Source organism: Cryptotermes secundus, unplaced genomic scaffold, assembly GCF_002891405.2.
Source record: "Cryptotermes secundus unplaced genomic scaffold, Csec_1.0 scaffold568, whole genome shotgun sequence".
NCBI classification, from domain to species: Eukaryota; Metazoa; Arthropoda; class Insecta; order Blattodea; family Kalotermitidae; genus Cryptotermes; species Cryptotermes secundus.
In genome coordinates, this window is record NW_019725423.1 from 2,299,174 (window position 1) to 2,324,177 (window position 25,004).

The 25,004-nt window shown below is 37.9% G+C and overlaps 1 protein-coding gene across 2 annotated transcripts in view; it reads left to right on the forward strand.

Moving 5' to 3' along the window:
• The first annotated feature begins 2,336 nt into the window (after positions 1–2,336).
• The window catches only part of LOC111863396, a 90,932-nt gene continuing 68,264 nt past the window's right edge, over positions 2,337–25,004 (forward strand). The window contains exons 1-2 of one of the 2 annotated variants that reach the window (XM_033751035.1): positions 2,337–2,465; positions 3,823–4,010. In XM_033751035.1, the coding sequence (XP_033606926.1) occupies positions 2,431–2,465; positions 3,823–4,010 (223 nt within the window). In that variant the 5' untranslated portion in view covers positions 2,337–2,430. The remainder of the gene's footprint in view (positions 2,466–3,822; positions 4,011–25,004) is intronic. The other variant, XM_023849668.1, reaches the window with a different exon arrangement.

A 25,004-nucleotide genomic window follows, 5' to 3' on the forward strand; every position in this document is an offset into this window, starting at 1 on the left:
ATATATAAGATTTAAGAAATTGTACGATGTATTTTTACCATTAAACACTACTTGAAGGTATGCAATATATGTTTTAATAACGAACTGTGTGAAACTGACAGTGGATCAGAACCACATCTTCTCTCGGAACTATCTGAGTCAGGAATTAAGGATGTTACAAAAGATGAAACAGTTTTTGAGTGTAATGTCATCCCGCTAGAAGTTTTCATAGCAGCTGAAATTCAGACGTACTTAAATTACCTTTAATGTACTACTTATTTTCTTAATTAGTTTTGTGCAAAATGAAGTATTGTGGATGCATGAGTAAATTCGATTTTATTAATTTATTTATAAAATAATTTTTCAACTATAATGGTAGGCCTCTGCATTTACGCGATTATTTAATTCCTAAATAATTATTTGCTTTAATTTAATCTATTTCAAAACTTTAAAAAACTTTATGATAACAAGAGGTTTCCTCTTCTTCTGCCAAAGATCTAAGATTCGAATTGCTCATGGTGATGAATACTCTCTTGAGAGGTAAACGTAAATTTGTTCCTGTAAGTAAGTAAGTAAGTAAGTAAACACTGTGCCAGAAAGTTATAAGGGGGAGATGAATTACAGTTTTCGATAAAATTCTACCAGGCTACACGGCGTCACATCCCAGAAATTGCTGCTCTCATTAACTATAATGATGTGAATTTAGAGTATAATTATAAAATATATTCAGTGAGTATGAGTAATTCAGAATTATTTAACAATTTTCAGTTATTGTTTTCTAATACGCCGTCACCTTTTATTAGTCCCCTGCGACACCAAAGGGAAAAATACAATTGTTCACCCCTGTTCTACGGATATTTTGTGCAGTGTTAGTTTGGTTTCCTGCCAGCAGATGGAGTTGCAGCACTTTCTGCTTGTTAATTCGCCGTGACCCATTACGTTAATTCCAAGCGCCGGTGAATGCACGGCAGTAAAACGAAGTTGGTCCAGTACATTTGAAATTCTCTTCCTTTTGGAGCAAGATGCTTGATAAAGAAGTAGCTAAGTACATGTATCCCCCGCCTACCCAGTTCACAGCCACGATGAATAATCTGCCCACATACAGCCCTGTTTATACAAGAAATGGAAATTTCCTGTTCTTCTCTCTGCTTTCAACACTTGTTCACATTTTAAAAAGAAGAGAGACTTTCTTCTTGCAATTCGATAATGGAGTTCAGCTGATTGATAAAAGCAATGGGAAGCCAAGTAAGTGTTGCAGCACGGGAAATGGACTAAATATGAATGGACCAGTTGCTGGACACAGCAGACCTTATAACACAGTAAATTGAAATTGTTTTGTATTGTTACATAGGATGAATTCCTAACCAAACTCCTTGGAGCAGAGTCCGTCTTTAGTCAAGAATTTCTGAGTGTTTTATAGAAATCAAAAGTTCATTTCCTTGTTTAAAATAAACGCCACTAGTCTCCTATATTGAGTCAGATGAAAGCAGTAAGTACCCTCTTACAGTTTCTATAAGAACCATTTTAATATCAGCCTCCCATTCACTACTAGGTCTTCAAAGTGGTCTGCTTAATTCAGGGTTTCCTAAAAAAAATTATATGTATTTATATTCATTTAATGCATCATATATGCCCGCCATCTCTAATATCCCAAAATTTTATCTTTATAAACATATTTGGAGAGCAGTAGAATTGATGAAGCTCCACGACGCAATTCTCTTCAGCCTCCCTCTTTTTCTGCCCTTGTAATCGTCTTGCATTTCAGGATATTAATTTATCCCAGCTATGAAGAAAATAATTTATGCTCAGCTTATTTTTAATATATATATGTTTACTTTCTTATTAGTTCCAATTCCATTTTCTACCTTCCGCTTTGGAGGGACGCGATAGCGTTGTTGGTTGAGGCAATATGCTATAAGCCGGAATGTCGCGGGATCGAATCCCGTTGAGATAGATTTTTTTCAATTTACCCAATTCTTCCAGCCGCACTATGGTCCTGTGGTCGACTCAGCCTCTAACAGAAATGAGTATCAGGAATATTCCTGCTGGTAAAGGGCGGCTGGCGTGTAAGGCTGGCAACCTCACCGCCATCTCTGGGCCGATTGTCTAGAAAATGTGGGAGGCTCAATATCTCACAAACCTATGGGCCTTTACGGTCTGTTACAGGGATAGCTTTACTTACTTTTTACTTTTATCTTCCGCTTTTTCTATTCTATCCCAATATTTTTATCCTTTTTAAGTTATATTCTCTTCGCTTTCTTCTTTATAGTCTTTCATTTGTTCGTTTCAAATCGAATGCAGTGTTCCTCTTCTTTTCGGAGTACTGTAATGCAGTTGCAACACTTCTGTGTTTCAGCTGCAGAAAAGAATTTACACATTACCTGGAGGAAGCACGATTCTGGGGCCATCAACGTCACGTGTAAAGCTCAGGGTGTATACCCAGAACCGAAGATGTCGCTCTACACGTACATGGATAGTAAAAATAAGTAAGTTCAAACGTCTTTAATGTGTTAAATGTTTCCATAAATGAATATTTTATTGAATACTACAATACGATCTTACGTATTAAATCGATAAATAAATTCACCATCCATATTTTTGGTCTGTCTGCATGGTTTATTCGGAGTACAGAATCACAGTAAGTGCATTTGACAGGAACTCATGCTTATAATGAAGTTTGAGTAGGAAGGGACCTTAATTTTAAATAATACTCATAGTGTTTAAATTAAGGAACTTAACTTTCCTAATTACATTAACGCGTTTCTCTTAAATCACTCCAGAAGCCTGAACGATATCACAGAATATACCAACCTTTCACAGGATCCTTGAAAACATTCCCAATGTGTGTTTCTTAAGGTATGATCGACCCTTTATGAAATCTGAAGCTTCGATAACTTGTAGCATTCCATTTTCTCATAACTTTGGCAAAAAAGTTCTATCTAGTGAAATATAAGAATTTGTAGTCCGGTGAAAGATAATTGACGTTTCGAAAGTCCAATCAGTTGTATGATTCAAGCTGATTTCTTGCTTAACTTAGTTTTCAACTCCGAAATGGAGGCATACTCCTGTGAAAATTTGGTTGACTTTAAGCGGACTACATGGTGATATATCCCAGGAGCTAGAACTCTGAGTTAAATGTCATGTTAGGGGAAGAGAACTTTATGTGTTGGCAAGGAAAGAATTATTTAGAATCACGATGTAAAATTACTGCACCGCAGTGCAGGTGTCTGCACAACTTCATATTAAGTCTGTTCGGTAGTAATTAGAGATAAATAGGGATAGCATGGGGGTCACGCGGTAGCGTAGTTGGTTGAAAAACTATATTACAAACAAGAATTCCGCGGTTTCCATTCCAGATGAGGTAATTTTTCAATTGACTTAATGCTTTCAGCCGTATTACGACTCTGGGGTCGACTCAGACGTTAACAGTAATGAGTATCAGGAATCTTCATGCGGGTAAAGGGCTGTCGGAGCTTAAGGCTGACAACCTCACCTCCATGTGTGAGCCGATTTTCTAGAAAATGTGTGACCTTCGAAGTCTCACAACTCTATGGACCTCCACGGCCTGTTACAGGAATAGCTTTACCTTCTCTTATGGTGTAGTGTGGACTGGATTAATCTGGCTCAGGACAGGTACCAACGGAGTGCTGTTGTGATCACAGTAATAAACGTTCGGGTTCCGTAAAATATTGGGCAATTCTTGAGCGGCTGAGAGACTCGGCGGGCTCAGCTCCCTGGAGTTAGTTAGTTAATTAGATGTCTGATATCTCAGAACCTGAAACTTTACTACTTTTTCGCGAGTACTTCCAATGTTGTCACTGTGAAACGACCAAACATCGAAAGATTTTTGTGGCGTAGGGAGAGCCTGAAGGATGTGGAGGTGCAGGTGACGGTGGCCCACAAGTGCTACGACATCTCTGCGACGAAAGTCCTGGAGAGCAGGGAGATGCAGACCGACACTATGTTTGACTGCGAGCTCAGGATACCTGAAGCGAACTACGCCGTCAGAAGAAGCATCATGTATTATCCAGGTAAGAGCGCTGTTTGTGTGTAATAAATGTTAAATATTAGAGCCTATGTCGGAAACTGTCTCTTTCCTAGGGTGCTAAGAAATATATGACGTTTATGGCGTTGGTTGTACTAAGGTATAGGCCGCGCCATAGCTCAAGCGGTTAGTCACTGACTTCCCACCGCGACAGCACAGGTTCGATCCATGGTCTGGTCAAGTGGGATTTGTGGTGAACAAAGTGGTGCTGGGGCGGGTTTTCTCCGAGTACTTCAATTCCCCTGCCAATCTTCAATCCACCAAATTCTCCATCCCCCCCCCCCACTCAGGTTTACAAGCTGCTGGTTGTCATTATAACGACCAGTTTTGATATATATTGGGATTGACCCTGGAATGTTTCTGATAATAAACTGATATGATTATCAGTAGACTACCCTTTGTTCATATATTTTGAAATAAAATAAATAATTAAATTTATCTGGATATGACGTATGATACCCTGAAGGCTGCAATAGAGATACTACCGAAGCACCTTATGTACAAAATGCACTATGTAATACTTGTGGCTTTAGTGCTGATAGAATTTTATTTTTCTACCCTTATTTTAATCTGTAAATTTTTGTATATCACCTGAAACACCAGAACTCGGAAGGTCGCGGGTTCGAGTCCCGATGAGGGGATTGGAGTTTTCAATTGACTAAAACCTTCCAGCCTAACTGTGGCCCTGGTTTCGACTCATCCTCTAACAAAAGTGGGTACCAGGAATATTCCTGGGTGGTAAAGAGCGGGCAGCTTGAAAGGCTGACAACCTCACCGTCATCTGTGAGCTGTTTGCCTAGAAAATGTGGGAGCCTTGACGTCTCACAATCCTATGAAACTCCACGGCATGATACAGGGATAGCTTTACGTACATTTTTACCTGAAACATAAACAATTTTATTTGCAAATCCTTAAGGACAACAACAACTTAACTATACCACACGGCCCTCGTTATAATCTCATTGAATTCCTTGTAGTTCCCTATGACGCGTTATTAACACTACTACTTTATCTGTGAATGGGCATCATATCTCAACCTCCTCATTAGATAATCGATAGAAAATTTGAGCTGGGAGGATAACATCGGCAAAGGGAGTCGTTATAAGTTCACCCCCTCATGACAAGGTGCAATTTACTCTACAACAAAATACAAAGTAAGGAAAGCATGCACGTATCTCCTAATAAAAGATGTAAATAGATATGTCAGTAGCAGTAACCTCGGAAATAACGTGACTTTCCTGACGTGGGAAGGCAGACGCAAGCTTGCTGAACCTTCGCTTGATATTGACGACATAACTGAACTTGATATTGACAATAAGGATAAATAATATCTGGATAAACTGCTCGTCGTAATAATCCTACTGAATTCCTTCTAGTTACGTATGACACGTTATTAACCCTTCTAACTTTATCTGTGAATGGGCATCACATTTCCAACTCCTCATTAGATAATCGATAGAGAATTTGAGCTGGGCGGATAACATCGGCAAAGGTAGTCGATATAAGTTCACCCCTTCATTACAAGGTGCATTTCGCTCTACAACAAAATACGAAGCAAGGAAAGCATGCACGTATCTCCTGATAAATGATGTAAAGCTTAACACAGGGAAACACAAACAGAATAAATGCGTACACACATCAAACATCTATGCCTTGTGTGGGATTCGAAATCACGATCCCGGCTTCAGAGTGAGCGAAGACAATACATGCCCAGAACGCTCGGCTACCGTGACCGGCTTCTTCTAACTACATTTCCATTAAATTACGTTCAAGGTTTACTGAACGTGAAGGACTTAAATGTTCTCTCTCTCTCTCTCTAGAGAGCAGAAAATAACTTGCTTTGAATATAATTACAAGAGCTGTACACTATCTTGCATTTTGTGCCATGAATATAGAGAACTTTACACAGTAATGGTCCGGTGAATGCAAAATACTTAGATCGCTGTGAGAAAGAATGTAGGAATTAGACTCTGAGTATGGTAAGGAATTGCCCCTGACGGCACTAAATTGCTGAATGCATAAACAGTGGGCGTGCCATGCGGTACAGTATATTTCCCTGATTAACTGACGAATAGTCCTGTTAAGGGTTGCACCCTCCTTGAGAAACGGTTAGGGGCGTGTCAGCACCCTGCCTGACTAATTGACTTGTGGCGAATGGGAATAGTACAGTAGGGGCAAATCGAATTAATTACTGCTCCCGACATTGCAAGCAGCTTAGATCCAGTCTCCTCTACGTCACACCTGAGTAAGAAGTTGCCGATCAAACGTAAGGAATATCGCTTTTTGATTACTACTGCCATTTACATTTTAATTTATGTTTTAAGGTTATATTCAGATATTCTTTTTTACCCCGACTGAGCACTAAGAACGATGATTTTAAAAGAGTAATAAATTAGAGTGGAATAAAATTAAAAAGTAGCAGATATCAACTTCGTCTACACTGTTGAATTCTTTATATACAATAATACAAGGATATAATTCAATGTAGTATTATTACTGACAAAATATTTCTTTTCTGCTTTTCATAACTCAGAATTATTGATGTCTAAATATTGTAGACTCAATTTTGTTGCCTCCATATTAGTGAAAACACAGGTACTATTATGCATGTAGATATATAATTTTTGTTACAAAAAGTCTCATGTAAGATTTTAGGTTTTTCATTGCCGTGACTAAGGAAGAAAGAAATTTTCTGAGATGTGGGCCGTGTAGATATTTTGTAGTCTTTTGTAAGTTTGCATAATGATATCAATAAAACAATACAATTTGAGAGGCTACAGTTTTGCTGCCACTGACAAGAGGAATTTATGATGTACAGGCGTTGGATAAGACGCCAGTAAAGAAATCGCTGCAGACACTGTACATATTTCTTTATTAATATGGATCTGGGTCCATTTTGCTTTCAATACATCTTCATTCTTTCTTGGAATGGACTCCTACTAGTTCTGAAAAGTCTGTAGATGAAATACTATATACCATTCTTCTTGAAGAACATCTTCAGATTACTTTATAGATGTTGGAGTTGGGAAACCGTTCCTCATTCTAGTCTCAAAATTGACCAGATTTGTTCAATGATGTCCAAATCTAGTGAATGGGTTGGCCAGGGATGATGTTGAGTTTCACCTTCATATTCTTCAATCCTTACTGATCAGTTGCCACTGTGTGAATGGGCATTTGGTATTCTTGGAAAACTGCATCGTTGTTCGGAAGTAACATCTGCATCATGGGATGCACCTGATTACCCAACCCGTCCACGCACTCCCTTGCAGCAATTCAGCCATTAAGGGTAATAATGGACAAACGGAATACTGTACTATGATACTGCTGTCCAGACCATCATGGAACCTCCCTTGTGTTTCGCTGTTGGAACCAGGCATTCCGGATTGTTAGCTTCCGTGTGTGTTCTCCAAACGCAAACTCCTCCTGATGTAGGAAACACTGTGAAGGACGACTCATCTGACGATTTCAGGCGCGCGCTTCCAGTTGCCTTATTTCCAGGTTTTGTGGTCGTGATAGCGTCGTTTACGCATCTGAGCATTACATTCAGTAATCAGAGGTTTAGCAATTAGAGCCGTATTGCTACCACGAATATTGTATTTGTGAAGCTCTTATCGGACAGTTATTGTGGAAACAGGGTCTTCTAGATGAGTATTCACTTCTGTTGTTCTCTTACCTGTGCTGCAGAAGTTCTGTGATTTCTCAGAACAATCTTCAATGCATGACGATCTCTTTCTCTTTCTCTTTCGCTCATGTTTTCTGTTTGCTGATATTGTCTTCTCATGATTCGTGTATGCCGACATAAACTTATAAACTGTCACTCTCGATACATCTACACGTATTAATGTTGCAGTTTTTGTCACAGATACTCCAGCTAAACGCGCACCAACAATATGTCCGCTTTCAAAATCGGACAAGTCTCCCATTTTCCATTCTTTCACACGGATTTCCATAGAACATTATCTCTAATGCACTAACACGAGCACTACAGGTTGGTTCAGGCGTTCAAATGTTGTGGGGGGGGGAGGATACACACAAGAGACAGACACACTGCAAGGTGATCTCAGAAGACTACTTTCCTTGTTTCAGTACAAGGCAATTAGGCTAAAGAGCGCAGGAGAAGACAGACTGAAAGAGCTGTTCCTTATATGCAGCTCGTGCAATGAACCTGTAAGCGAGCCAATATGAGTGTTATAACCTATCATATTGTCACGTGTAGGGTGGTACGCGCGACCAAAATGACGGGTTCTATTTCGGATGATTGGATTTACTAGCACCTTCGTTACAAGTTCTCTTAATCACATTTAAATACAGCACTATCGCTGATTTACACACACACTGGTGCTCGCCTGGTACCACAACTGAAAGGCAGGAACTACAATAGCCTCACTGATTCACACACTCCTAGTATTACACATGAATGAAGCCTTCTGATCAAACACCAAGTTCCGAGAACTCGCAACTGAACTCGTAGCGCCGTTCGTTTTTAAGATAACTCTTTTGCAAGGACCCCACGGGAAACACCGTCTTCCATTGTTGTGGATGAATGTCTACAGCTGCGTTGTCTAGCAACAGAGTTCCTATAACTCCGTGTTTTTTCTCATAGCGGACTGCATACAGAATCTTGTTTCCCTTCTATTGTTGCCTGCATTCGTGTTTACAAAGCTGTTGCCTTGCAACGCGTAAAAAAACTCCGTTATAATACAATATGCTTACACAACGAAAGGCCTGTAACTTAGGTCATACTATTTTGTACGCATTTGTTAACAACAATGTAACAATATTAAGGACCTCCTTCTATTAAACATAACTTGTTGGTAAAATTCATACACTTTCATTAAAAAAGTAATTGGATTTAAAATAAATTTAAATCGCCTGTTAGTTTTGACTTTCTCATCTCCCGCCAGCTTCACTGTAGGGAAAAGGGTCCTCTAATTTCAATCAAACTCCGTGTAGCATTATAAAGAGATAAAATGGTTCCGTCCAGTGTGACTGGTGAAGATATTTTATTTCAATTCTTGATGCCCTTACATGTTTCGTTCCTTAGAGACCATCATAAGAGGGACATCAATACAGTTTGGAAACTGTATTGTAATAGTAGTTTCCAAACTGTATTGATGTCCCTCTTATGATTGTCTCTAAGGACCGAAACATGTAAGGGCATGAAGAATTGAAATAAGATAAATCTTCACCAGTCACTCTGGACGGAACCATTTTTATCTTTTTATAACATTGTTAGTGTGACGGACCAGAATGGAACAAACAAAAAAAAATCCGCACATCTTACCTAGTGCATCTTTTGTCAAGATATTTCAGATTGTATTTGATTCGAATAACTTCAAGAACATGTAAGGTTCTTGTATATTTTTCAAGTATTTGGACAGGTCTTATGATATATGACATACTTGAATCAAATTAGGCCTTGTAAGGCCTATTTTATATAATTCGCATCATTTGACTCCTTTGACAAATGTTGATTTAATGGAAGAACCTATAAGAAAGGATAAACTTGCTGGCCCTGTTATTCGCGTCCCTTTCCGGAATGTAAAGATATAAAGCAGCCTTATGTAGGTTTAGAGCCCATAAGAACACAAAGCCAAGAACCGAGAACTGAATGGAAGACTGTTCAAAAGCATGGGTTGGGTTCCCGATCTGATGTAAAGAAGAATAGTACGCCTATGTAACACATACAGGGACTTCTTCATGTGATGTTCTGCAATAGGTGGGGAATGTTAGCATTAAAACGGGCCACAGTAGGAAACAACTTCGAGACAGTGGAAAAAATAAATAAGAAGGAATGGAGGTATGCAGAAGGAAAAGCAACGTGGAATTTAGATTCTAAAGGATTCTGATGATGGCGTATAATATACAGAATCATTGGGTTTTTGGTCTTTTTCCGTCTTCCGGTCGTCAGGAAACACGACGATTCGGAAACTGGATCTGTTTCCGCTCTCAGTTGAAGGGGGGAGAAGACACGTACTTAGTTGAGCCTATTAGAAAGAGCTAATTTTCATTGAGTGCATCCTGTGGTGTTATTATATACAATTCTTTATTGGGATCCGCCGTAACACAACAACGAAACGGTCTAGGTCACCATCAGCTTAGCTACATTTTTCGGCTTATAAAGTCATCATCAGGCAAATACATGGTTACTGCACTCACACTACTGAACTTCAGTTCAATGTGATAGTAGAGCTGGATACTTGACAAACTATATTATGCTATAATAATACAAGGTATAAATATACAATAAAATTATAAATCAATATAAAAGTTATATTGTACGTATAACTCTCGTTTTATATTAATTTATAATTTTATTGTATTTTATGCCTTGTATTATTATAGTATTACAAAAGTCAATTCAGTTATGGATTATAATTATTAAAAATTGAAAATGTGGTTGTCGTGGTACAAAGAAGAAGCGTAACTACTGAAGTACAGAATCTTTGTTGAGCAGGGAACATTTATTTGGATAAGCATAATATTACCTGATGTTATGGAGTCTTAACACTCTTGATTATTGCCATAAAAATTCGTTTGGTCCTGGATTGAAGAACGTAGAATTTAACGTATATTAAGCATGAATTATGAACTATGCAGTTTAAGCGTCTCAGCTCCTATGTGTATCGTCACAAATGTTCCAATGCTAGACAAGAACACCCATTATCGCCTTCAATTTTCAGATGCTCAAAATTTCTACACTTGTCTTCTCCTTTCCCTCTATCAGAAAAGGCAGAACCACACCCAAGCACGAAATACGAAAATGTGCTAATTAATTTCCTTTGATTTCCCGTTATTTTTCTTTACATCATTATTTGCAAAAGGAACAAACACGTTTCACCGTTTAAGACATGAGGTTCTCACGAAGGAGTCTATGAAGATTGTTCTTTCCTGGGATGTGATGTTGTGTAGTATGACATTTCGACACGAACGTTTCGAACGAAATATAGCCATTTCGTACGCTGAAGATGGATTCGTTGTTGATGAACAGCAGACTATAGAACGTTACGTTCTGGAAAAGAGTAAAGTTCAAATTTTCATTAGACTCCTGGGAGAAGAGAAACATAAACAAACTCCGTTGCTTTAATTAGCAAGCGAACTATACCTACCAAGCTATCGCAACTTGTCGGCGAAGGTAGTACCAACTTTGGCGGATAGAGGGTGTCGCGTGGTCAGCGCAACAGATTCCCACGGCCGTTAATTTCGGTCTTCAAAACCGGAGCCGCTACTTTTCCATTCAATAGCTAATCAATAATCCTCACGAGACTGAGTTGACCCCCTTCCAGACTCACGACTTCTCAGAAAATCTTTTAGCGTCGGGAATCGAACCCTGGTCCTCTGGATCTGTAGCCAGGAACTCTGACCACTAGACCACAGAGGCGGTCTTGGTTACAACATAGATTTTGTTTATAATACAGATTTCATTATTTAAACTACTTATGAATGAAATTAAATGGATACTTATGGACTATTTTTATGAATAGGTCAACTAGTTCTTGATGAAAATTCTGCACTAATATTGACTACTTGTCCTCTTTAAAAAACAACACGGCTCATTAATTGGTTGGTTAGAGTAATTAAATAACTGTAGCTTCCAATGTGCATAGTATTTGATGACTACACTGATTAATAATGAGAGAAACATCTGAAAGTGGGGTGGAAAGAATAGCAAGGAAATTTAATTAAATTCCGAGGCACTGCTCGTTTAAGGATATCAGCTAACTGCTTAAATACATGTGGTCCAGTCACTGTTTGCGAGGTTTACGTTGTCAAAGAATCTGTAATATTACTCGAAACTAATTTTCAGAATCAGACACTCTGGAATTCAGGTAATTGGTTAAATAGTAGTAAAGTTCTAAGGTTCAGTTAAAGTAGTGAGGGTGAAAGAAACTGAGGGTACAGGTACATTACCCCTTTTCCATGCTATACTTTAGGAAAATCTGAGAGAAAGAGTATTTGGTAGACTTATATGCCGAAAAAATCCATGGAAATCACACTTAGAGACAGTTTCTGGAGAAATGAAAGGGAACGTACTTGCTCAGCATGGAGTAAAACGGTGGACATCCATTCAGAACGTGGCCCACTTTCGTATTCTGTAAGAGTTTCAAGTACTTTATTTAAAAATTAACATCCTCAGATATCACATTTTATGGAAGTCTAATTAAGAATTGCAAACAAATTAATACAACGATATCCTGAATACAAACTAAGATAACGAAAGAGTGAATCGTGACTTTTGGTGGAAAGTTACTGACTTCTTAGATGTTATTTTTATTGTAGAAATACCGGGAACTACGTGTAGTTCATAGTTAGGAAGAGACAGTGTTATGGTTAAGAAGCAAGCGTACTTGCTTTTGCCAGGGATATGGTTTCTTTCCTTGGTAGTATGATACTGTACAGGGTTAGTATAAAAGAAAGAGACACTTTAAAATTTTGTAGCAACCAAAATATTATCGATATAGTCAAAATACTTACATGGAATTTAGTATATGTCTTTAAGTTTGTATGACTAAGATACAAATATTTTATGTGTGAGACTTTTGTCACACGGCAGATATCAATACGATAACCCATCACCTCTCAACGGAACAGAGCATGACACTGACAAGTTGACCACCAAAAATTCCGATCTACTCGTAACTCCCACTGATTTTTTCTGTGGGGATATATCAAAGATAGAGTTTTTGTTCCTCCACTTCCTCTAAGTGTAAACGATCTAAAGCAACGCATCGCAACTGTTACATGTCTTGACGAGGACATGCTCCGGTGTGTTTGGAACGATTTGGATTATCGTATTGATATCTGTCGTGCGACAAAAGGCTCACACATAGAACATTTGTAACTTAGTCATACAAACTTAAAGATATATACTGCAAAACTATGTAAGTACTTTGGCTATATCAACAATACCTCGCTTTCTATAAAACGTTGAACCTGTCTATTTCTTTTATACTAACCCTGTATATTACAGTATTCACAAATCTGAAGAAGGAGTATTACTCAGATTAAGAAATGAAACGTGTGCATATAATTAAGAAAATATTGTGAAAACGTAGAATTTTCACTTAACAGGCAAGATATCTAGAAGGAATTATGCATGAAATTATTAAAATTACGAAGAAACCTTCCTTCGTGGTGAACAAATACGAAATTCAAGTGCAAGTATTCACTTAATGATTAGGCAAGAAGCTAAACTACATAGTGAATAACAATCAGCATTAATACTCCACTGTTTATTCTTATTATTCACTCTAAATGAAAATTATATATAAAGTAACCCTGTCGCTTCTTTTAATCAATTAAACCCCCCGCCATGAACACTTATCAAGTAGTGAACGTATGACTCCAGACTTTTTTAGTTTCGGAGTCAGATGGAGATGGGTGGTCAGCTTCGAGTAATTTCCGCTTTATGATCGGGAAAGGAATCACGGCGTCCATTGGATAGGAGGATGGTTTTTATAGACGTACGTTTCAAAGTAGTATTTTAATACAGCATTATATTAAAAGAATACGACATTTCTTATGTGTTTCTAACGCAGTCAGAATTCAACAAAGATTTTTCCCCCTTCCTCCACCGCAGTTGTGTTTTAGAGGCTGTGATTGATTGTTACATATGAGAGTTCGAAAATTTACTCTTCACTTTTGTTTAATTATTTCGAAGACTTATGGACAGAAGATAATTTGACGTTAACTATATATTTCACTTCCTCTACAACATTTATTCGTAATATTTTCCTTCCAGTCAAGTATTTAGCAACACATATGCTGAGACGCATGCAGGCCTCCACGTAAAATCGGCTTTAAGAACGCCTGATATAAACGAAAATTAAAATAAAATTGTATTCGTAATATTTTCAATTATCAAATTTCATGAAAATCCGCCCAGCGGTTTTCGAGTTGTGCCATGCGTGCTGACAGTCGGACTAAGTGAATTTAATAGGCACTCCGCAGAGCTGTTGATTCACCTGAAAAATATTAGGAATAATATGGATTCAAATGCACACAGAGAGGTCGTGTCGAAGTACTTTCATTTTGCTCAAACAGCCGTAGTTACCATACACATTGGCAACACTACAGTGTAAGCTTCACAATACATGTTGTTCACACATTTTAGGCTCCGGGTAGGAAACATGAACTAAGGAGCACAGTTTGTACATAGTTCCACAAGTGAAATAAATTCATAACTTTCATTTTATCTACTACTGTATATTCTCATTCATATTCATCCCACATTACCTTCAAATCGTACGTATACTTTATTGAACTGCAGTATAAATTTCAGCGAAAATACTATTATCAGGTCTCCAGTCTGTTTTTAAATATTATAAATACTATAATTCGTAACAAATACCTATGCATGTTACACGAAATTTATGACGTTCTCGCATGTGACCGGAAATTTTGTTATAAGGCTGACAAAATGACAAAAGGAATCTGGGAAAGAGTGCAAAAATCCTAACCTCAGATGGTCGCAAGATGCCTGTGATTTCGCTCTCTCAGTTCCGCGGTTTCTATATAGAAGCCTTTATTTACGCTGCTTGTGTGAAAGGCAGGTCTGCTTTCATAAGGAGTTGTTGTTTACCTGCTCCGCCCCTGGTGGCGCTTTCTGACCTGTTGTGATGTGGTAAGAGCGACAAGAAATGTGTGGCTTCGTATCAGGTGGTGGCGTCCCGTGTTGAAATATTACTCTCTGTCCACAAGGGAATACCGAAGCAAACTTCTTCTGCTTGAAAGAAATATAAAGGAGAAAAAAAACTTTGTAGGAACTGGGTTTAGAAGGTTTTATTAGGGTTCGGTTTCAAAGTCGCTTCACTTCGCTATCAAAGCACGTTGCTACTTATTCTTGTTTCCAACTTTCAAAGAATGGGGAGTCAAAAAACTCAACCAGGACACAGATCTCTGTACCCCAAATAGTTCGAATTAAGTTTCTATTCTTCTTTGCTTTTTCTGAAGTGAGGGCAGTGTTGTTTATGAACTGCAGTTTCTCTCCAGTATGTCATATTGGATATACGTAAGAATCACATAGGCCTATATCAGTCAGAACCTATAAAGGACATGTAACTCTGAAATTATTCTAACCAAATAACCAATCAAAAACCTTCAGGGAGCGAAGGAACTTCTGAAGGGCTCCTATTGCTCCTTTAGAACCCGAAGGTTCTGTGTTCATAAGAGGCCTCAGCTGGACCCTATACTGGCCCGATTGAAAAAAGCTCATATGCTCACACCCAGTTGCCTTAAGATTGTCTATAATTATAATAAAATCTATAGCCGTATTCCCCTAGTGGTCAAAAAGTTAACTAGGCTACTCTGCCGGCTTAGTTGACAGAATCCTTAAGAAATTATTATTATTATTATTGTTGAATATGCGTCCGTAGTCTGGAATTCGATTACGTCAGCTGATGCCAACAGCTGGAACGCATCCAGCAGAGGTTTGCGGCCCTTTGTTTTAATCGTTTCTATCCTCAAGTTCATTACAGTCATTCTCTTGCTCTGGAGGAGTTAAAATTGCATACTTTACATACTAACAGACATCGCCTTGTGCTCTCTCTTATTCAAGTTTATTTTGGCTAGAAATTCTGCTCTTGTGTTCTGGAAATTGTTGGTCTTCGACTTCCTGCCCGGTATATCAGAGACTTTGCATTGTTCAATGTTTGCTCCTCATCTAAAATTGTCCCTCTGCTAGATGTGCAGCAGCTGCTAATGTTGTCTGCAGGGATGTTGACGTATTCGGAGCCAGGAAGGTTCTCCCCAAACGATTTTTAAATATAGCATAACTGTTAGTATTTTTATTATTTGCATGTACAATAAACAACAATAAACTGAATTATTATTATTATTCTCTCTGAAAATCTATAATTTTCATTTCTTAATTAAATATTTTTATGTTTCATTTCTCACTTCTTAATAACACTTAGATTTATGTTAATGAAATTATTATTATTGTTATTATTATCATTTGTTTGTTTACTTTTCTGCATTATTGTGTTTTCCCCAGTGCTTGCCTGTAATTTGACTTTATATTGTGTTTGTCCATAATGTAATTACTTGTATTTACACTGTGCTCTGTCTGTAATTGGCCTTGCGGCTGTTGACTCGGCACATAAATAATAAAGAATTGAATTCAATTGAAAAAATTAATGAATTGCTTTTGGCAATTTTGCTTACTTTTATTTACTCGCACCCATTTTATAATTAGCCTTTGGATTGTAAAATTCGCAAGTATGTAAATAAGAATTGAATTGCAATGAATTATGCTTCCTCTTACGTGCGTTGTGCAATTTTAACTACGTTCCGCACGGACCACATAGAAAACAACCTTTATTGTTGAAATATATTTACCGAAACAATGCACAGCAACAGTCGCGGTGCGGACTCCATAGAAAGTAATCTCTCTATTATGTACCCGTGTTTACAGTTCCGTTACATATAAACGGATTGCATAACACCGTTTTATTGTTGCGTATTTCGCGGGAATGAGTTTATCGAGCCGTTGCCTAGAAACGCCTTGGGCATCCACTTTACAATATTATATGTCACTTGTCACAAAGCTTAAACATTTAACTCGAGTAAGTTGCTCGTTTTTGGTCTATTTAGTGGCGCCTTCAATAGCTCAGTTATAGTGCCATAGCTGAAGAGGTTAGTCGCTGGCTTCCCACCGCGGCGGCCCGGGTTCGATCCTGGGTCTGGTCAAGTGGGATTTGTGCTGGACAAAGTGGCGCTGAGGCAGGTTTTCTCCGAGTACTTCGGTTTCCCCTGCCAATCTTCATTCCACGAATTGCTCCACAATCACCTTCACCTATCATCTGGGTCTGGTACAATAGGCCAGAAATTGCCGCAGTACAAGGGACAGTCGCACCCCACTAGCAACAAAAAAACATGACATTTAGCGAAAAACGAACTGGAAAGGAGACAGAAAATTTTTCTCTAATTTAAGTTATTTTTAAGGAAATTTTCTGGGTCTATAAAAAAATATGAATATTTTTCTCATGATAGCCGGTGCCCTGTGGAGAGGCTTAAAGACGAAACTTCTCGAACACAAGGCAGAAATATGAACTACTTATTAGTAATTTGTCTTATTTACAGCTTTTCTCTGATTATTTCGCTTAAATATTTAAACCAGTCCGTCATGGTATTTGAAAGGTTTATGTTTATTTAGAGCTAGAAACTGAAGTAATTTCTTCGGATGTGATATAACTCTGATACTCGCGATTATTTACGATGAATAAAATACAATCATATAATTGGGGTTTATGGAACAATAAACGAGACGTTACTCGAAGAATCATGAGATGACTGAAGTTGGAGTTTCTGATGTAATTGCATCTCCTTCAAATTTACATTGTAGTGGAACTCGAGTTAAAAAACAGAATTGTTAATAGATTCTTCAGAGGTGCCGATGAATGTGTCAGATTCGACGAAGTTTCCAAATTAATTCATGCGTAACTGCTAAAATAAAAAGCAAAAATGTAAAAAGTATTTTTCTGATGTACGAAAAAAGATTGTCGAAAATTTTATCACCTTCATGTGAACGGATAACAGCAAATTCATTAAATCTGCATTTGAATACAAAACTAAAATTATAGAAAGAAATATGACAAGATGTTTTAAAACTAAATCTTAATTTGCAATGTGCTTTAGACCTTTCTGTGGAGGACAGACGAGTTACCGAATGCTTACATGTCATTTAGGGACATTGTATTTTTAGTGGGTTAAGTCTTTCATATCCTCTTACGGACCGGGTTCGACTTTGTGCCTAAATGTCTGGCGGGCTGAGCTTCAAATCTGAAAGTCATGAAGGGAAATGAAATGAGATAGATCTTGATGGTTTTTCTGGGATTTACATGAGTGGGCCTGAGAAGGTTTGCTTTGTCTGAGTTGGTTTCGAAATTGCAAGAAAATAAATTAGGCCCAAATATCTGTCTTTAGGAAATATAATAAGTAAGTTTGCCACGTGGACTCCCATTAGGTAATGGTATCCGAAGAAAATACATTAACAGCCACTGTTAACTGTTATAGAAATAAATCTAAAGAGAACCTCCACTGCGTTATATAAGGAAAATCGAACCGAACCCAAATTTCAACCCGCAAGTTCTGCCGAATATATATGAACAGGGCCAGATGTTGTTGAGAACAACTTAGTTAAGAACTACATCACCAGACTCCTCTAGTACCAGTCTCCATGTCGCCACGATAATTTAATTCTATACCCTCTCCATCCAATACCCCACAGCTCTTTTCTAGAAAGGAGAAAGTTTTCACTTGTACTTTCATAGTAATAAAAATGTTAGGATAAACTCTGATGATGAAACTGGAAATTCAGAAAATAACTCACATCTTCTACGTGATGCAGAGGGCTTTGAAAGTGACATCAGGTCTGACACTGATGTGGGTCTAAATCCACTAGAGACATAAAAGTCTTCTTTGTTTGCTTTAACAACCGTCAGAAGGATATAGAAGACACGAATTTTCCGTTGTTTAACTGTGCCCTATTTGGCCCTTCGGAATAGCTAAAACAATGGTTTATATGCAGGAACACAGGATATACATTTTCCTGGCGTAGATAATTTTCAGCTTTAAAATCCGATAATAAAAAATTCTTCCTTGTAAAATAAAATTTCCACAAAATACCATTGAAACTTTCTCCTGCTGCCTGTTTTCTTATGGCAGTCTGACGTGGGTTTTCAGCACTCTTGCTCCATCCATTTCATGTACGGGTACGCTTGTTAAACGCACTGACTGTGTTAAATAGATAATTTTCATATACTGACTGTTATCTGGGAAAGTACTGGCACAGGAATACTGAGACAGCTCAGTCTAAAGCAATTCTTGAGCTGTTCTTAACTGAATAGAAGGAATGTGTGAAGTAAAATAAAGAGTAATGCAACCCAAAGAAACATTGTGCATAAGTTAGAAGGAAAAAGTGTCTATGGTAGGAAACAATTTGAGCAGATTGCCTGACGGAGTTTCAGGGAATACGTGTGACTCCCGATGATTCAATTTAGAAGATGAATTTTTAATGTAAGATTTCACCCCATTATGCTTATCATCACAATAGCAGTTTGCGGTCGGAAATAGAAAACAGACAGATCTTTTATATAAGCTTGTGTAACTGTTAATTCTATGATGAAATCAGCAACATCTCCCATTAAAAATTGTATGATTTTGCCATCAATTACTATGCTTAATTTCTCCAGTACGTATTCCTGCGAAAATTAAATTTGTCAGATGTTGACCAACATTTTCACACTTCTTCCTTCTTAATAACTGCTGAAATATAAATTAGTCTGACACAAAATGTGAGTGTTCTAATCCTGTAAAAACTGTGACATGCCTAGCTGCAATGGCACTTAGTATGTTATCGAAAAAACGCACCCATATGAAATAACTATAGACGGGTTTGTATTGGTAATTGGATTTATTGAACTCTTAAAGACCATAACTGCAAATAACTACCTTAGGGCTATCGCTAATTCACACGTTCTTCAGTTCATTACAGCATGTACTAAGGCTGCCCAGTTTGCTGCGTCTTCACCAGTCGTTGTCTGGTGAACGATACCAACCACGTCCTCTCCTTCCGTGCTCACTTTCTTACTTGCTGACGACTGTCCCACAACTAACTCATTGTTCCAGCTGTCTTGATTAAGCATTTTGGCAGAAACCGCATAGAAAACACCGTTCCTCCGTTTCTATATTCATTATTGTTTTCGCGTCTGTCGTGATGCCCACGTGATCGTTACCCAGCCATTGCCTAGCAACGGCCGTTGTTTGCACAGTCATTACTTAGCAACGGCTATTGTATAGTTGTTTATTTCGCGGTTGTTTCCTGACAACGCCCCTATTTATTATGCACGATAACCATATTCTTTTACACTTTACGAAATCATTGTTTTAACATAATTTCCTTTCATTCATTCATCAATGACTCTACAGTAATATTTTGGGCCTTGGACTATTCTACAGTTTCGTAATCTTTTTTACACAGACGGTGGGGCTCGTTGGACAAATCAGACCATCGCAAAGCTGCTGCCTAAATACAGGACAACGCAAACACAGAATAAACTCATATTAATACATCCATGCCTTAAATGGGGTTCGAACTCACTATCCCAGCGTTCCGGCAGGCGGAGACAATTCATCTTAGCAAAGTTATTCTTTCTTCATTTGGCGCTACATCCTCAATTTTGGCCTTGGCCTACCTCCATGAAAATCTCTTTTTCACTTCTGTTTACTAGATCTTAAAATTCGGTACGGCTCCTTCGGCGGGTGAACAGCTTGTCGCAAGGCCTCTACTTGTATACAAAAACGGAGAAAAGCACACACACACACACACACACAAACACTAAACCTCCATGGCCTGAGTTGGATTTAAACCCACGAGCGAACGAAGACAGTGCATGTCTTAGAACGCTCGTCTACCGTGACCTGCTTTAGCAACGTTTACTTCACGGAAATTCTCGTATAGTGCTAACGTCTTTTCCATATTTGAAGAAATTTGAAAAGTAAAAATGTTATAAGGTGAAAATTAGTTTTGCAATTATTAGAGGTGACAGACACATACACATGGTGACACATAACCCAGCTTTCATTGTTAATTAGGGAACCAAGACTGGACAGCATGGACCGTGTGGTTTGGATAGATTCTTAAAAATGTTAGGCCCATATTCGTGCTATTTAGTATGGCACAAGATCGGAAATACTGTGTATTATTTCTTTACGAAATTTCAAATCTTATTACTCTGATTTAAAACATATTGCATAATATATTTTTATAATATAAAAATGTAATTTTAACGTATCATACTTGACTTAGGCCGGTTATCTCTGATTGAGCTTTTCATGATATTCATCATAAGATTACTCGAGGACCGCTTGCTATAGGCGAATTTCAGAATAGTGCTTTAGGCTACGCCATTACTACTCCCGCTCTCTTCAAATTATAATCACGCGACTATTCATAATCCCAGCACCTGATAAAGAGTCTTAAATAATGGAACATAGAAACAGAAATGCTAGAGGCTATAGATTATATGGAATTTTCCTTGACATACAATGCTTTCAAATTTTCCTGCCGTCTGTTTGACACGAATGTTTCGGACAGCCGGATGTAGCAGCTCCCCTCAATTCATTCGTCCCCTCCACCCACCGGGCACCCACTTTTCGTCTGTAATTAAGTATGTGTGACTGGCGGTTTCGTGATATTTATCCAGCCCAACATGAAAGTTTTAGAATGACAAAGGCAATTTTTCCTTTAATTCCAGGAAGAATATATGGTGCTTGTACTTTGATACTACATAGATAAATTAAATGTATTAATTTGAAGTCTGTCTTGACATTTTAATTCCTTTCTCTCAGAGAGTAATTATGTTCCATTGCATGTAACAGCAAATAGAAGAATTCTTAAAAATAGTCTGAGAAATTACTAGTTGAATGAAGGTGGTGGTTGGCTTGAAGCTTTAATTAATATGGTCGCTTAAAAATTAAGCTATGTTGCCCTGACAAATAAGTAACGATTATAAATGCAAGAGCAGACCTTAAGTTAACGTTTCATTTGCCCATGTTGCTTTTTTATATAATATTTTAACGTATATATTCCAAATAGGCTTCAATATTTTGTGTTGTTCAACAGAATCCATGAGAAGCTAACAGTATCCGAATTTGTCAAGAAATTCCCAGTATATTTGGAATCCAAATATTATTTATGGAACACAAAAAAGCGAGCAAGTTGATTTTATGCCGAACAGATGAATTCCGGACAAACTCTCGTATATTGCGTCTTTATGATCCATTTTAATATTATCCTCCCATTATGTACCTTCCTTCAGGTTTTTATACTGAATTATATATAGAATATAAGATCAGTGCGTTTACTTAGGTTAATTATAACGATAAATCCAAAATTTATACTTGACAATATTTTTATCAATGTTTAACATTTTGTACAAAACATACTACTGTTAACCACTGTTAAGAGTCTTGGAAGGGAAACACCATGATAACGGTTTCAGGATACTGAAGGACATTTGGGTTTCCAACGTAACGTTGGCGGCTGTCGATATAAATTCACGACATTGAAACCCCAAAAATCACAATCTGCATAGATTGAACTCAATATATATTTGGGTTAAATTTTTGTATCTGTATATACTGTGAGCTGGCAATTTTGTCTTCCCTGTGGCTATAACGAGCATGAATTAGACAACTTGTTTTGTGGGAATGTGAGTTGAAATTCAATAACTGAGGAGGAGTTGTGAAGAAGTTGCCAGCCAGCGAGAACAGGAGCCGTTGAAGAGCGGAAGCAAATGACGCTGTTGAGATAAGTTGCCAGGCAACGACTGGTGAAAACAGAAGATTTAGCGATTGTCAAAATAACAAGTCTAGTTTGTGAATTAGCTAGAGCGCCATAATTACTTGTAGTTACGGTTTACAAGAATTCAGTTAATGCAACTGCAAACTCGAACCCTTTGCATAGTCATTACCTCGTTATAATGTTATCAACATGATTTTTGGAAACTTTTGTGTAGCGTTTATTAGTCCTGTATCATAGAACCATCTCCTCCAAACAATCATTGCTATTTCCTACAAGCTTTACCATGCAGTAAATTAGAAAATTTTCTGCCTGTATTAACAATTTCTGTGGATTATAAAATATACCGCCATGAATCCTTATAATGAAAATTTTAGCAATCAGTTCTTTATATAAGAATCTTTTCTTCTCTGTCTGGTATACAGGATCAATTATTCTTATTTCTCAAAACCTTTCTTAGAGACTCTGTCAGCAGATGCTTAATTGGTTGCAATGTTCTTCTTCCTTTGCTACATCACACTTGAATGAACACGTTCGAATTTTACATTTTTCCTCAGAGGAAATTCTAGAATTACTAGTTTGACAAGTAAGACAGTTCAAACAAAGATGAAACTAAGCTTTCTGCGAATTATCGAATGAAATGACGTGAATACTTGAGGTTCGTTTTGTTGATTGTTCAGCAATTTCCATTTTACTTTTCCCAGACTTCTGTTTCTTTATAACGAAGCAATCAGAATACGTCACAGACGAATGACCCCAGATCCGTACTCGTCTTGAAACTACATTAGCTTGTATATTAAGAAAGAGAGTTGGGTGCAGATATTATTAAAAATATGAAAAATATGAAAGAGTGAAGGGTACTATATTTCGAGATATTTGCATTCGATTTTTATTTCATCACGATGTACCGCTCTATATACGAGTAATTGCGAAATTTTCTTAGGTTCCCAAGCAAAATGAAGACTGCAACCCACAAAGTACACGCCGGTAAAGGAGAAATGCGATCGCACTGCTGAACAATGTCACTGAGAGTCGTAGGAATTGGTACTGTAGCATCAGGCATGTACATTCATATTTCTTGAGTGACAATTTTAAGAGTACTACAAACTCCACGGGGCAGAGTCTTTGAAAATCTGGCAAGCGAACGGCTGGTCAAGAAATTTCCTGCCTTTTGTAAAACCCAAAAAATATTACAGCTTTCGCAACTTCTTTCCTCTGGGCGCTGTACTCAACCAATTGAAATGGCCCTCATGTCGTATTTCTTTTGGATCCATTTAGTATTGTATTTCCATAGACGTCAGGACTTCCAGATGGTCTCATTCTTTCAGAATCTCAAATTATTTATGTGTTTTGATCTTCGCAACACATGCTTCATCTCATCCGCTTTGATTTCCTCACTAAAATACAATTTGACGAAGTGAATACCATCAAGTTAACGAATTTCTTTCAGGTATGTAAGTTTTGAGGCTTTCACGGCGATTACTATGAAGAAAGTCGTCTTCTGGGATTTGGAGTCGTGTATTCTTTGTTTCAGCCGACGTTTCGGAGGAACATATCGCCTCCATCTTCAGGACAGGTGAATTGCGTAGCGAATACGGAGAACAGTAGCTCCGAAACGTCGGCTGAAACAAAGAATACACAGCGCCAGATCCCAGAAGACGACTTTCTTCTTTCAGGTAGGTCGAAATTTGAAGAAAGTAATCTTCTGGGATTTGGCACCGGGTATATGAGGTGTTAACCTACGTTTCGGAGGAACATATCGCCTCCATCTTCAGGACAGGTGAATTGCGTAGCGAATACGGAGAACAGTAGCTCCGAAACGTCGGCTGAAACAAAGAATACACAGCGCCAGATCCCAGAAGACGACTTTCTTCTTTCAGGTAGGTCGAAATTTGAAGAAAGTAATCTTCTGGGATTTGGCACCGGGTATATGAGGTGTTAACCTACGTTTCGGAGGAACATATCGCCTCCATCTTCAGGGTCGAAGGAAAAATATAAGAAATCCGAAAGCGAAGACACCGTGAGAACCGGTAAAAGCAGTCTGCTTTCTTCATAGTCACCGCCGTGAAAGCCTCAAATCTTACAGGTCAAAATTTATTTCAGATTCAGAATATATTCAACCGGCGGAATAGTACGGACAAACTGTCCATTTTTTCTGAGTTCTATTTCGGCTTAAGCTTATTGCAGTATGTAGTATGCTCATGTTTTCGTTACTTTTTAGAATAAAAGAAGAGCGATTTATAGCGTATTTAGTACAAAAGTGATATATCAATGCTTTTTCTTCTTTGTTGGTTGTGATGGTTGGTGTACTGCTGGGCGTGTTTCATGCCACAAGCTGAGCCGTGACTTGTTTACAGCATCAAGAGTGTTTTGTTATTCTGAGTGGAAACTGCAAGATAATTCAGTTGCGCTCTGCTAACAAGTTTATTGTCGCAAGTTCATGGTTTGAATATTATACGAGCAGATGGCAGGTGACTCTGTTAACTGCGCATGCGTTCTGCACTGGAAGCTGTGGATTATCCGTTTCGAATTGCCCGAAATTAAATTAAGGTATTGAATATGGTCCTTCTTGCTGCAATGTAGGAAGTTTTACAGAAAACGGTGAAGACAATGAAAGAATTCAAATAAGTATTCTATAATTATCTCTAGAATTTGGTGCGATTTGTCATATTTAAT